Source organism: Doryrhamphus excisus, chromosome 10, assembly GCF_030265055.1.
Source record: "Doryrhamphus excisus isolate RoL2022-K1 chromosome 10, RoL_Dexc_1.0, whole genome shotgun sequence".
Classification (NCBI taxonomy): Eukaryota; Metazoa; Chordata; class Actinopteri; order Syngnathiformes; family Syngnathidae; genus Doryrhamphus; species Doryrhamphus excisus.
The window spans coordinates 20,637,791-20,649,033 of record NC_080475.1 but is presented as its reverse complement, the minus strand read 5'-3'; the positions used below and the strand labels follow the sequence as shown (position 1 = coordinate 20,649,033).

At 42.6% G+C, this 11,243-nt stretch overlaps 2 protein-coding genes across 3 annotated transcripts; both read left to right on the top strand.

The window, feature by feature from the left end:
* Window positions 1-1,291: 1,291 nt before the first annotated feature.
* LOC131137461 (homeobox protein Hox-C8a) lies at window positions 1,292-3,468 on the top strand. Its single transcript, XM_058085455.1, has 2 exons — window positions 1,292-1,727; window positions 2,254-3,468. The coding sequence occupies exons 1-2, from the start codon at window positions 1,292-1,294 to the stop codon at window positions 2,562-2,564; spliced, it is 747 nt and encodes a 248-aa protein (XP_057941438.1). The 3' UTR covers window positions 2,565-3,468.
* A 5,769-nt stretch (window positions 3,469-9,237) lies between these two features.
* Window positions 9,238-10,841, top strand: LOC131137451 (homeobox protein Hox-C6a). Of its 2 annotated transcripts, none has more exons than XM_058085437.1 (2): window positions 9,238-9,790; window positions 10,055-10,841. In XM_058085437.1, exons 1-2 carry the CDS (start codon window positions 9,391-9,393, stop codon window positions 10,372-10,374), a joined length of 720 nt encoding a protein of 239 aa, XP_057941420.1. In that variant the 5' UTR covers window positions 9,238-9,390; the 3' UTR covers window positions 10,375-10,841. The 2 variants fall into 2 exon arrangements, with proteins under 2 accessions (XP_057941420.1, XP_057941419.1); XM_058085436.1 differs by having other exon boundaries at window positions 10,052-10,841.
* Window positions 10,842-11,243: the final 402 nt, after the last annotated feature.

Below are 11,243 nucleotides of genomic sequence, written 5' to 3'. Positions count from 1 at the left end.
GTGTGTGTGTGTGTGTGTGTGTGTGAGCCCACATGAACATTGAACTGGAACTTGCTAGTGCTGATTGTAGCTAAACATCCAGTGTAAAATTTTATGAACTCTTCCACGCGGGGAGATTTATCCTCCGTGGCTTTTACGGGGTCATTGAGTGGCATCTACTATTCATATAGGTCGTGTTTATATTTGCGTGTGTCTATGTTTTACCAGCGCTATATGAGTGCGAGTGTGTTTGATTCCTTAACCCTTACTTTACTCGATTACACCGAGTTGCGCACTGCATGGTTTACTGCTGCGTAAATGGTTGGGTTTTTGAGCTTGTGTATCATGCATCATTTACTACGTTGTACTCTTATAGCACCGGATACTTGTACTCTTATTGTGTCGGTGCTACTTACAGCATCATGATTTGGTGATTATTGTGTTGTTGTTAGTGTTTTGTGTTGTGATGGCATCATTAATTGATGATTATGTTGCATTGGATTTTTGTTAAGCAATATAATATCTGTGTTATTATTATAACGCCAGGGGTGCTTGGAGTTTTTGTATCTGCTATGATTATTGTGAATGGTTGTGGTGCTTTTGTGGCTGCGTTTGTGAGTGCTTTTATTGTGCTGTGCTGGTTTTGTCTTATTACAGCAACATTCCCCTGTGCTTGTTATTATTATGATTATTATTATGATTATTATTCTCTTCCTGGAGGTCAGGTATGAGGCAGAAATGGCTCTTTACGCTGTAAATGTAAGCGTCCATTGATTAGCCGATCATACGTGATGAGGGCAGGTGTGCGTATATCCCTATAGGGCCTCATGTCTGACCGCGGTGCTAAAGATGAAGGGGTTGGGGAGGGAGGATGAGGAGGGGGGGAGGAGGGAGGGGGGCGCCTGCGGTGGGGGTGGGAAGCTTAAAAAAAAAAAAAAAAAAAAAAGAAAAAAAGAGCACGCAGCGTCTGTGGCTGCGCCTCCGGAGCACGCCAAGCTTTAAGTTTAGATAACACACAACCGAGGCGGACTTGAGCTTGCGAAAAGCCGGGCGGAAAAACACCAAGCGGGCAGCAGATCGGATGTGAGAGGAAGGGCTCGGCGAGAGTGAGCTGCCGCGGATCGTCCAAAGGGGCAGCGTTTCTCCAGTTCCGGTTTTGTCTGTCTGCGTGCGTGTGTGTGTGCAAGTTGGGACCCCAAACAAAAGGCTGCCATCCCCCGAACGGAGATCTTCTTCCACGGCCGTGCTTGTTTGCGTTTGTGCGAGAGAGAGAGAGAGAGAGACAGGCGCTCCGCTGGATGCAAAGCCAAACATGAGCTCCTATTTTGTCAACCCTCTTTTCTCCAAGTACAAAGGCGGCGAGTCTCTGGAGCCAACTTACTACGACTGCAGGTTCCCACAGAGCGTCGCCCGCAGCCACACGCTGGTCTACGGACCCGGGGCGGCCGCGCCGGGCTTCCAGCACCCGTCCCATCATGTGCAGGACTTTTTCCACCACGGCACCACCGGCATCTCCAACCCGGGATACCAGCAGAATCCGTGCGCACTGGCGTGTCACGGCGACGCGGGGAAATTTTACGGATACGAAGCCCTGCCCAGGCAAACGCTTTACGGTAGCCAGCAAGAGGCGAGCCTGGCGCAGTACCCGGACTGTAAATCGTCGGGAGGCTCGAACCCCGGTGAAGGACAAGGCCACTTAAATCAAAACTCCTCTCCCAGCCTTATGTTCCCGTGGATGAGACCCCACGGTCAGAATCTGCTTTATTATTATCATCATTATACTCTCTCTCTCTTTCTTTGTTTGTGTTTATGTATTTGTGTGTACTAGTACATGTCACGTATCCACGCGTGTACGTGAGTGCCGTGTAAAAGCTAACCATGCCGGGAACATGTAGAGGCGGCACCGCAGTGCAGCACATGTTCATACAGCTCATATTTACTGACAATTACTTGTTCATATTTCATAACGTCGTCATACCGAAGCACGTGATGGAAATGCATAGGAATGTGGATTGGAGTGGGATCATTTGACCCACTCTGTGCTCGTTTTGGACGCATGATAATAATAATAATAATAATAATAATAATAATAGTGTGTAATGCTATGACATATGGCGTCTATGCGTGTATATAACGTATAATGTTGCTGTAGAGCATCCATATCAGTAGTAGTAGTACCTGTAGTAGTACCTGCAGTAGTAGCATCTGTAGCATACTCATGTATTGACGTGGGACCACAGCTAACCTTTATTTCGTGGCTTTATCCCACTCAAGCCCCAGGACGACGCAATGGCAGGCAAACCTACAGCCGCTACCAGACTCTGGAACTGGAGAAGGAGTTCCTCTTCAACCCTTACCTGACCCGCAAGAGGAGGATCGAGGTCTCCCACGCCCTGAGCCTCACCGAGCGGCAGGTGAAGATCTGGTTCCAGAACCGGCGGATGAAGTGGAAAAAGGAGAACAACAAGGACAAGTTTCCGGGTCAGAGGGGAGAGGCCGAGGCCGAGGAGGAGGGCAACGAGGACGGTGAAGTGGAAGAAGCAGAAGAGAAGGAAGCGGAAGAGAAAGACGAGACCAAGGAGTGATTTTATGGTCCTTTTATGGTTATATGGCTGAAAAAGAGAAGAAAAAAGCTCTCATAAAGAGAGCAGGAGTCACAAGAGCATCATCTTTATGACCGCCCTTTCGTTTTTGTCAAGTGGGAACAGGAATCCCAACAATATTCCTGTTAAATATGCACATTTCTCAGTTTTCAACAAACGGGATTACACATTTTTTTGCCACAAAAATAAGACGCTACACTTTATTTTATATACTAGATCTGCTGCCCCTGCAAAACAAAACAAAACTAAACAAAAAAGGGAAATAAAACGCATGTTAGATAAAAAAAATTACATTTTTTGGACCCATTTCTTAGAAAACAGGATAAAATTTACCCCACAATGACTGAAATCAATCTGTAAATAGACCAAAATCATACTATCATGATTATGACATTATTATTATTATTCTCATTGTTTCGCTTGACCATATTTTTAAACAGCCATGATCTCCAAACAGTTGCTTTTGGAGAATGACCAGGGAATTGCAATCGTTTGAAATCCTTTGATGCTACCTAAACCTGGGGATAATTGCAATAGAGATTTCTGAATATAGAGATTTCATACGGTTTTTAATTTTAAGGTGTTATATATATATATTCACACACACACACACACACACACCGAGCTTATTATTAGGTAATGTATGTAGCATTTATCCAATTATGTACTCTTGTTGAAGACAATTCTTTACGTCTTGGGAAGACAATTAGCTCCAAGCCAAGCAATTAAGAGATTGTTACCAGGCACTACCTAAAGTTCGGAGCCTTGCCTTTTGCAGAATCCACAACTCGCACTCCACAGTGGCACAGGGCTCTGAATGAACGACTATAGCTATTTCCCCAACAACTAAAACTGCCTATTAACGCACATTAACTGCGTGAACCTGCAACAATTACAGCGAGTTTCCTTTTTATTTGAACGTGCTGGTGATTTAGAGTAGTTGTTTTTTTTTGCACTGAATATTATAACCGTTATGTACGTCTTGTTATATATTGATGTTAACAATTATGCTCGTTTCCTGGTGTTTTTTCCTCCTGTGAAAGACGACGTTGTTGTCCCGCCATTGTTGATGTAAAGTCACAAATAAAGAAGATGGCTCACGATGTCTTCTGCTTTTTTTATTATTATTTTTTAATTTTTATTTTATTGCAGCCTACAATTGATTGCACACGGACTCGAACGCTTGCTGAAAAAACACACTTTTTAATAAATATACTGTACATCACATACACTCCACTATGCAGATTAAAAAAAATAAAAACAAAACACAGATAAGGCTTTGTATGCGTTAAAAACAAATAAGAATAAAATGTGTTAATTCGCCTTTTGGCGTATAATTCACAGCATGCAAAATCTCCAACATCGCCCCCTATGTGATGAATGCCTTTAATAACAATAACAACAATAATCCCCTCTTTTGGGAGGACATAAAGCATTTGAATGAATTTCTGGATGACTAATGTTCCTATTTGAGATTAACAAATATCTGCTGCATTATTAAGAGTGTTTTTTTTTATTTTTTATTTTTTTTATTTGGGGGGGGGTAAGACTTGACATGGAAAGTGAGCAAGGTGTGGTGTTGTGAGACCTGCTTTTGAAATGTTTGCGGCATAAACTTGTCTGTCGTGTGTTTGAAATATTTCATTTCTCTTCACATGCTTTGATGTCCTTTTCAACCGTTATTACGGTATGTGTACATTTGAAATTATTTTTTTTTAAAAAAACAGCAACGTCTACATATTATGGAGTTATTTTCCTGTTTTGTAGCCAAACTATTAAAATATCACAACCATGTATGTTATTGTTCGTTAATAATTTCGAGTTAATTTAACACAGTCTCATTCTATATTAAATTTTTTTTAATTAACAAATTTTTGGTATAGGTGTGTGTTCAACAAACGAATGAAATCGAAACAATTTCTGCATTGACGTTAGAAGTTTAGTATTAAAGTAAAAATTGCTAATTTTTTTAACTGGATTTTTTTCCTAAATAGAACAAAAGTATGTTAATAATCCAATATTTCCCCCCCATGGAACATTCCGGGTGAGTCCCACAGTGAGAGGATTTCCACTCATGTAGGGTGTGTTTTTTACCAGAGGGCTGACATCAGCACTAAAGTTTAGTGTACCTGTTGTAAACTTTATTGGTGGTGTAAAGACGAGGAAGCTTTTTTTTTTTTTTTTTTTGCGTCTTTTGTGTGTGCTTGTTGGCTGCTTTGGTTCAGTGTGTGTGCACAAGGCGGCCTGCAGGGATCAAACACGGGGCTGCTTAAACTGGGTAAAAACTGAATTATTTCATCGTCAATGAAAGAAGCTCGTTTGGTTTTTGGTGGACTGGCTTGGAGGTATGATATTTGCTACTTTGGGAATTTTATTGAACTGGGTGGCCATCTTTGTTTATATTTATTTCGATGCAGTGAAATATTCAGGGTATCGGAATTGAGGTTATTTTTCTGTTTATTGGATATTGTGTGTCTATATATTAGGTTAACACTTGCAGGTGTGTCAGGTGTCTTTTTGGCATCAAATGATGAACCAGTGAGGTAACGCACTCCCTAGATTGGATAGCATTTGTTGTAATGTTTTACGGAGCCAAGCCAGTTTGCTTTCTACCACTGTAGCTAACTTGTCCACTAGAGGACGTGTCATATTTGTGCCTCCATATTTCCACAGTACGTGGGCAAAATCTGCATCATCCACGCTCCATAATGTGTGTGTATTTTTTTCATTTTTTTTTTAAATATATATTTCACGTATTCGAAAAAAAAGAGCAGAAGAGGAAAGATGGGTGCAAACATTCCTGGTTGTTAAAGAGAGAAATTTACAGCTGAGTAATAAAAGTTTACGACTCAAGGCTCCCCGCCATTGGCTGCGGCCGGCCACGTGGCCCACGCTCTATGAACATGAACTTTATGCTGTTGTCTATTCCCTGCTCCTTCCTTTGAATCAGCAGCAGAGCACACTGCAGCCCTGCAAGTCCTTGCTTTCTTCTCCTCTTTCGAAGATGACTCAAAAAAAAAAAAAACTGCAGCCATTTTGCAGCCGATTCCTGTTCTCGCCACTGCCGACTTCCTGGAAGAGGGATCTTCCGGATTGCCTCCTCGCTGCAGCGGTTATCCCTCCGAGAGGCTCGGGAAGGAAAAAAAAAGATCCACATGGACCGGATGCAAACATGACATGTGACACGTTTTGTCTTTAAGTGGAGAAGGACGCTGCTCAGGTAGAAATGCTTGTTCCCTTCGGGTTTTGTGTCGTGCGTGGCAGCCTGTGGCCTCCTGAGGGGGGGTGTCACGGCGATGCAGATGCGTGTGCGTGTGAGTGTGAGTGGGAGGCGATGGCAGGGTGCGTGTGAGTTGTGACCTGACCTGCACGTGAGCTCCCACGGTATACTGACTGACTGTCTGGCTGTCTGTAGTAGTAGTGTGACCTAAGTGGACACTTCCACGACGGTAACTTTGAATTAGAATGTACTACTCTGTGTGTACTCTGTTGTTGGTGTTTATGGTATAGATATACATTATATAGATCCGTGATGCTTTGGGATTATATATGTGGAAGAAAAACTTGTAATCACTTGTGGAAGTGGATGCCAACAGGCTTCTGTGGAACACATACACACACACACACACGGAGGGAGTAAGCATGCACCCCACACTGTGGCACTTCCCCACAGTGCCCCCTGGCGACCTGTCGTGTCCTGCAATGTGGAAGTAGGCGGTGCTGCTATTGTGGCGTGGTTGTTTATAGCTGCTTCTCTGCGGATGTCAGCTGACCCACTTGTGTGTGTTTTTGTGTGTGTTTGTGTGTGTCCTAATGCTCATTGTCTGACGTAAGCTCTGTTTTGTTTCCTGCTACATTCCTTAAAAAAATGTGTTGTTTTGGTGACAGATTCACTTTCCACGTTGATATTTTATTCTATTTATTGTTATTCATATTTAGTGACAATATAATCACAGTTGTAACCAAGGGGGGGGGGGGGGATAGTGTGCAAAGGAGCATAGACATATACATCAAATTTGTCATCAAACACATTCCAGATTTTTTTTTTCTCTCCCTCTGGCGGAAGTAGAAACAATATTCTGAGTTTGCACGTGCAGATATGTGTAATGTAATGTAATTTAATTCAGGATTAAGGCCCTGAACACATCATGACATGCTTTAAAATGAAACACCCTTCTGTATTTGAGTGTGTATTTCTGTTTTAAAATCCATATATGTGTGTGTGTGTGTGTGTGTTCTCCGTAAAAATAGTCGAACTCTGAATTAATCCTAATCTCCTGCCGTCCCACGTAGTTTGTTTCCCGTTTTTCTTGCTGTGATGTTCCACTTCTGCATGCGCCTGCATAGAGGAACAAATACTCCATTTTAATCCACAACAATTAACCCTGCAATTCAATATTTTTTTTGTATTGCAGTATAGCATATATAATAAAACTTCATTGAAGTCACCGCATTTAAATTAAAAAAAAAAAAAAAAAAACTTTTCCCCACTAATGGTCCTAATTTATGATGTGTGGACCAACATGGCGCTCGTTGGGCACCGGCTTCCTGAGTGCTTAACGAGCATAAAGTCGAACACTTCCGGACGTAATTGGGCCAGCCTGTGACTGCAAAGTGCCTATAGATGTCTTTACATTGTTAGAACGGGAATTAGTCCTTATTAGTAGTAAAAGGGAGGGAGGGGGGGCAGAAAAACATCAGTGCTTGCCAGCATTTGAGCTCCCCCGACCGCGTTTTAATCATGACGGATAATGTAGAAATTGTACAGTTGCCATCTAACTAAGAGTGTGTGAGTTTAAGTAATAGCTTGTAGCTTGCACGCCCCCCCCAAATAAAAATGTACTTAGAAATGGGCCCATCTGTTCGTTTAATTTAAATAACCCTACAATACATATAATATATATGTTATTATAACATAATCAAAAATAGTTAGGAATATTTAATTCAGTTCCTTAATAGTCATTTGTGTTTTTATACTTTTTTTCTTTACATGTGGTTAAAATATGCGCAAAAGCCCTTGTGATGCGCCCCCGTGGGCCGCAATAAAACACTAAAACGCGAGGGAAAGAATGACCTTTCTAAATGTGCACAGCGACACAACCTCTGCCGCATTCCAGCCTCAGTCCACACATTGGCTTTACTATTTACAACCTCGACTTGTTTCTGTTTGGCAGGAGCTAGGACTTGCGTGGATTCCAACCCCAAACTTGTCTCTATTTTTTCTTCAATTAAATTTAATTCCTTGAAATAAACCAATTTATAATTTATCATTATTACACGTAAAAATATCTAAATTTAAATATATATTTCTTTTTCATATGTGCTGTTATTTGAATTCCACGTTGCGCAGACTTAATAGTCATCCCAGCACGCAGCCTGCAACATTTGCCGCAAATTTGCGAATGTCTCACATATGGCCACCAATAAGGTGACGAGGAGATTTTATGGCAACAGACACTTCCTCGTCTTTGTTGTCTCTTTTATGGGCTATTCAGGCTCCCGGAACAACACAGCAAACAACACTGCACGTCCACGCAAAAGTCCATCAGCCTCCACGACAAATCAATGAGGTGCGCTACGGCGCATTTTAATAACCACGCTGTGCGTAAATTGGATTTCGAAATTTGCTACTTTAAAAGTCACCTTTAATTCTGTCCGTCATATATATATATATATTAATCACGGCAAAACACGAGTGGGTGACACTGATAATATCCGTTTTTTGGACTTGTACAAATCACACCGTGGGCACACAATCGCTGAAGTTTCGCATCCCTTAAAAGCAATTTCCAAAGCCATTATTTGCTGCTCAGATAATCATCAGTTAGTCTCCACTCCCCCCACGGTGCGTGTCACAGGAATGTACAATTACTACTCTGTATTTTGACTTCTTTAACTGTGTGTAAAAGTGGATGATGAGTGAATCTGTTTGAATATGATTTCTATTATTTCACTGTGACAGTAATAATACTCATAAATGCTGATTTTTTTTTCATCTCCACGCGTGGAGCTTCCACGCAGATAGTCCTTTCTGCAGAGATAGTTGTCGGCGAGGTGGGGAACGTCACTTGTTTTATTACCCTCACACAAGAAAGACCATAAACGCATTCTTACCCCCCCTCACACCCCCCTTGTTCACTGCAAAAGCGTTGGAAATGCTGCATTCACTGCACCCAGTAAACATGAGTTCTTATGTCGTAACATTTTATTAATATGTGCTATATGTGTGTTTTTAAAAAATATTTACCAGAAGTTTGAATGAAACCAGGACTTATTAGATAATATCTTATATGAAAACATATCATATCTTTCATAAGCAATGTGGTTATGATGAGTCTTGATGGTGTTTTTATTCCTCCACGCACCCACCGTGACACCTAACATCACCGTGACGTGACGTGTGTCACTCGCAGTGTTTATCGGCATTTTGCAGTAATGCTCCAGCTCTCGGCTAAAAGCTACAGTTTCTCCTGGGCTCCTGCGCCGCCATTGGTGGAGCCGGGTCAGCTGACTCTGTCATATTGTCTCCGAGCGAGCCGAGCCTCGGCTATAACACTCGGCTTTGTGCGTCTTAACCGGAGATTGCAAATTAATAATACCCAATCCCCAAAGTAGCATAGAGGCGTAAAAGTCTCCCTCCGAGCGGGGTTCGAAGCCCGACAAAGCAAGAAAGGACGATCTCGGAAGAAAGGTGTGGTTGGCTGACACAAGCCACAAGCGAGGGGGGGGAGATTTACTAGGAAGGAAGATTGAGAAGGGAGCCATAAAGAAGTGGGGAGAGTTGGACAAGAGGGTAACGAGGCAAGGTATGAATTCTTATTTCGCAAACCCGTCGCTCTCCTGCCATTTATCCGGCGGCCAAGAGGTTCTGCCCAACGTGCCAATCAACTCCAGCACCTATGACACAGTCAGACATTTCTCGTCGTACGGCGCCGCTGTGACCCAGAACCATCGGATATACGCACCTTTCTACTCCCCCCAAGACAACGTGGTGTTCGGCTCCGGACGGGCTCAGTATGACTACGGCTCCAACGTCTTCCTGCAGGACAAGGACGTGCTGCCCAGTTGCAGGCAATCGAACATGGGACTGAACACCACACAGAGCCACATTGGCCAAGACTACGCTCTGGAGCAAGGCAGGGCGGCCCAGGAGCAGAAGAGCAACATCCCGATCTACCCGTGGATGCAGCGCATGAACTCACACAGCGGTGAGTTTTACTAGCGGCAGATAAATTAAGGAAATGGCTCCGTTTTACGATATGTCTCACCGAGAGAGTAAGCTACTTTTTATGGGCCCATAAAACACCACTGTATCTCCTTGACTTGTAGATGGGCCTTTTGCATGTGCAAACAAACAGCTTTCCTTTGAAAAAAAAAAGCGGTCGCTAACCGAGGCAGCGTGGGATTCTTTTCCCACAACAAAAATCCAAAATTAAAATCCATATTAAATGGATGCATTTGTACCTCAGCAGGAGTGGGCTACGGGACAGACAGACGCAGGGGTCGCCAGATCTATTCCCGGTACCAAACACTGGAGCTGGAGAAGGAGTTCCACTTCAACCGATACCTGACCAGGCGCAGACGCATCGAGATCGCCAACGCGCTTTGCCTCACCGAGCGCCAGATCAAAATCTGGTTCCAGAACCGGCGCATGAAGTGGAAGAAGGAGAGCAACCTGACCTCCACGGTGCCCGGAGGGGAGTCCACGGGTGCCACGCAAGACGAGGAACGCGGTGCGAGTGGAGGAGCCGTGGAAGAATGCAAGGAAGAGGATGACAAGAAGAAGGAATAGTTGAAGAGACTTTAAAAAAAAAAAATAAAGAAGAACCCCAACATTACTACCTAAAAATGGAGCTGAAAGGGACGACACTGCATGGCAACCCCCCCCCGCCCCCCCCCCTCATTTATGTCATACCACAGGGGTGTTGAGCTTTAAAAAATCCACATCATTTCAGCCACGTTATGAATCCTGTGACTTATGGATCACACTTTTATGTTTTTTTACCTTGTCGTTGCCACACTTGTATTGTGCAAATAATAAAAAAAACAAAGTATTACTTAATTAATTAATGAATTAATTCCTACTTTTATTCCCAATGCCAGTATGAACTATTTATCCCACATGCAGCCCACGCACCACTGTGAAGTCTCCGCTCACCAAATACAGTGTTATGTTATCTTAGTCTATACATTCCACGGAAGGAAGGAAAGAAGGAATCGGACCCTTAATTTGGTCACAGTGTCATTTACTACTTGAATGTATATGAATATATAAATAGCTGAAACTTGAGAAATTGCACGACGAGACAGTATAGTACACACATATATATGTATGTATATATACACATATATATGTATATATATTTACATACATATAAAGTTGTGCCTGTAAATAGGCCACTCACTAACATATTATGCAAATATTCCCCCAATTGATGTGCATTTATCTGCTTTGATAGACAACGCATAACAAATTCCGCTTATGCCCCCCCCCCCATCGAAATAAATTTGTACACGTATTAATTTTTTTATTTGAAAGTTCATGTTTTGTTACAATTGTGTTTCATGGAATAAAATATTTGTAAAATGTTCACTTTTGTGTGCGTGATGTGTTTGGATGGATGGATGAAGGGATGGATAAAGAGATGGATGGATGAAGGG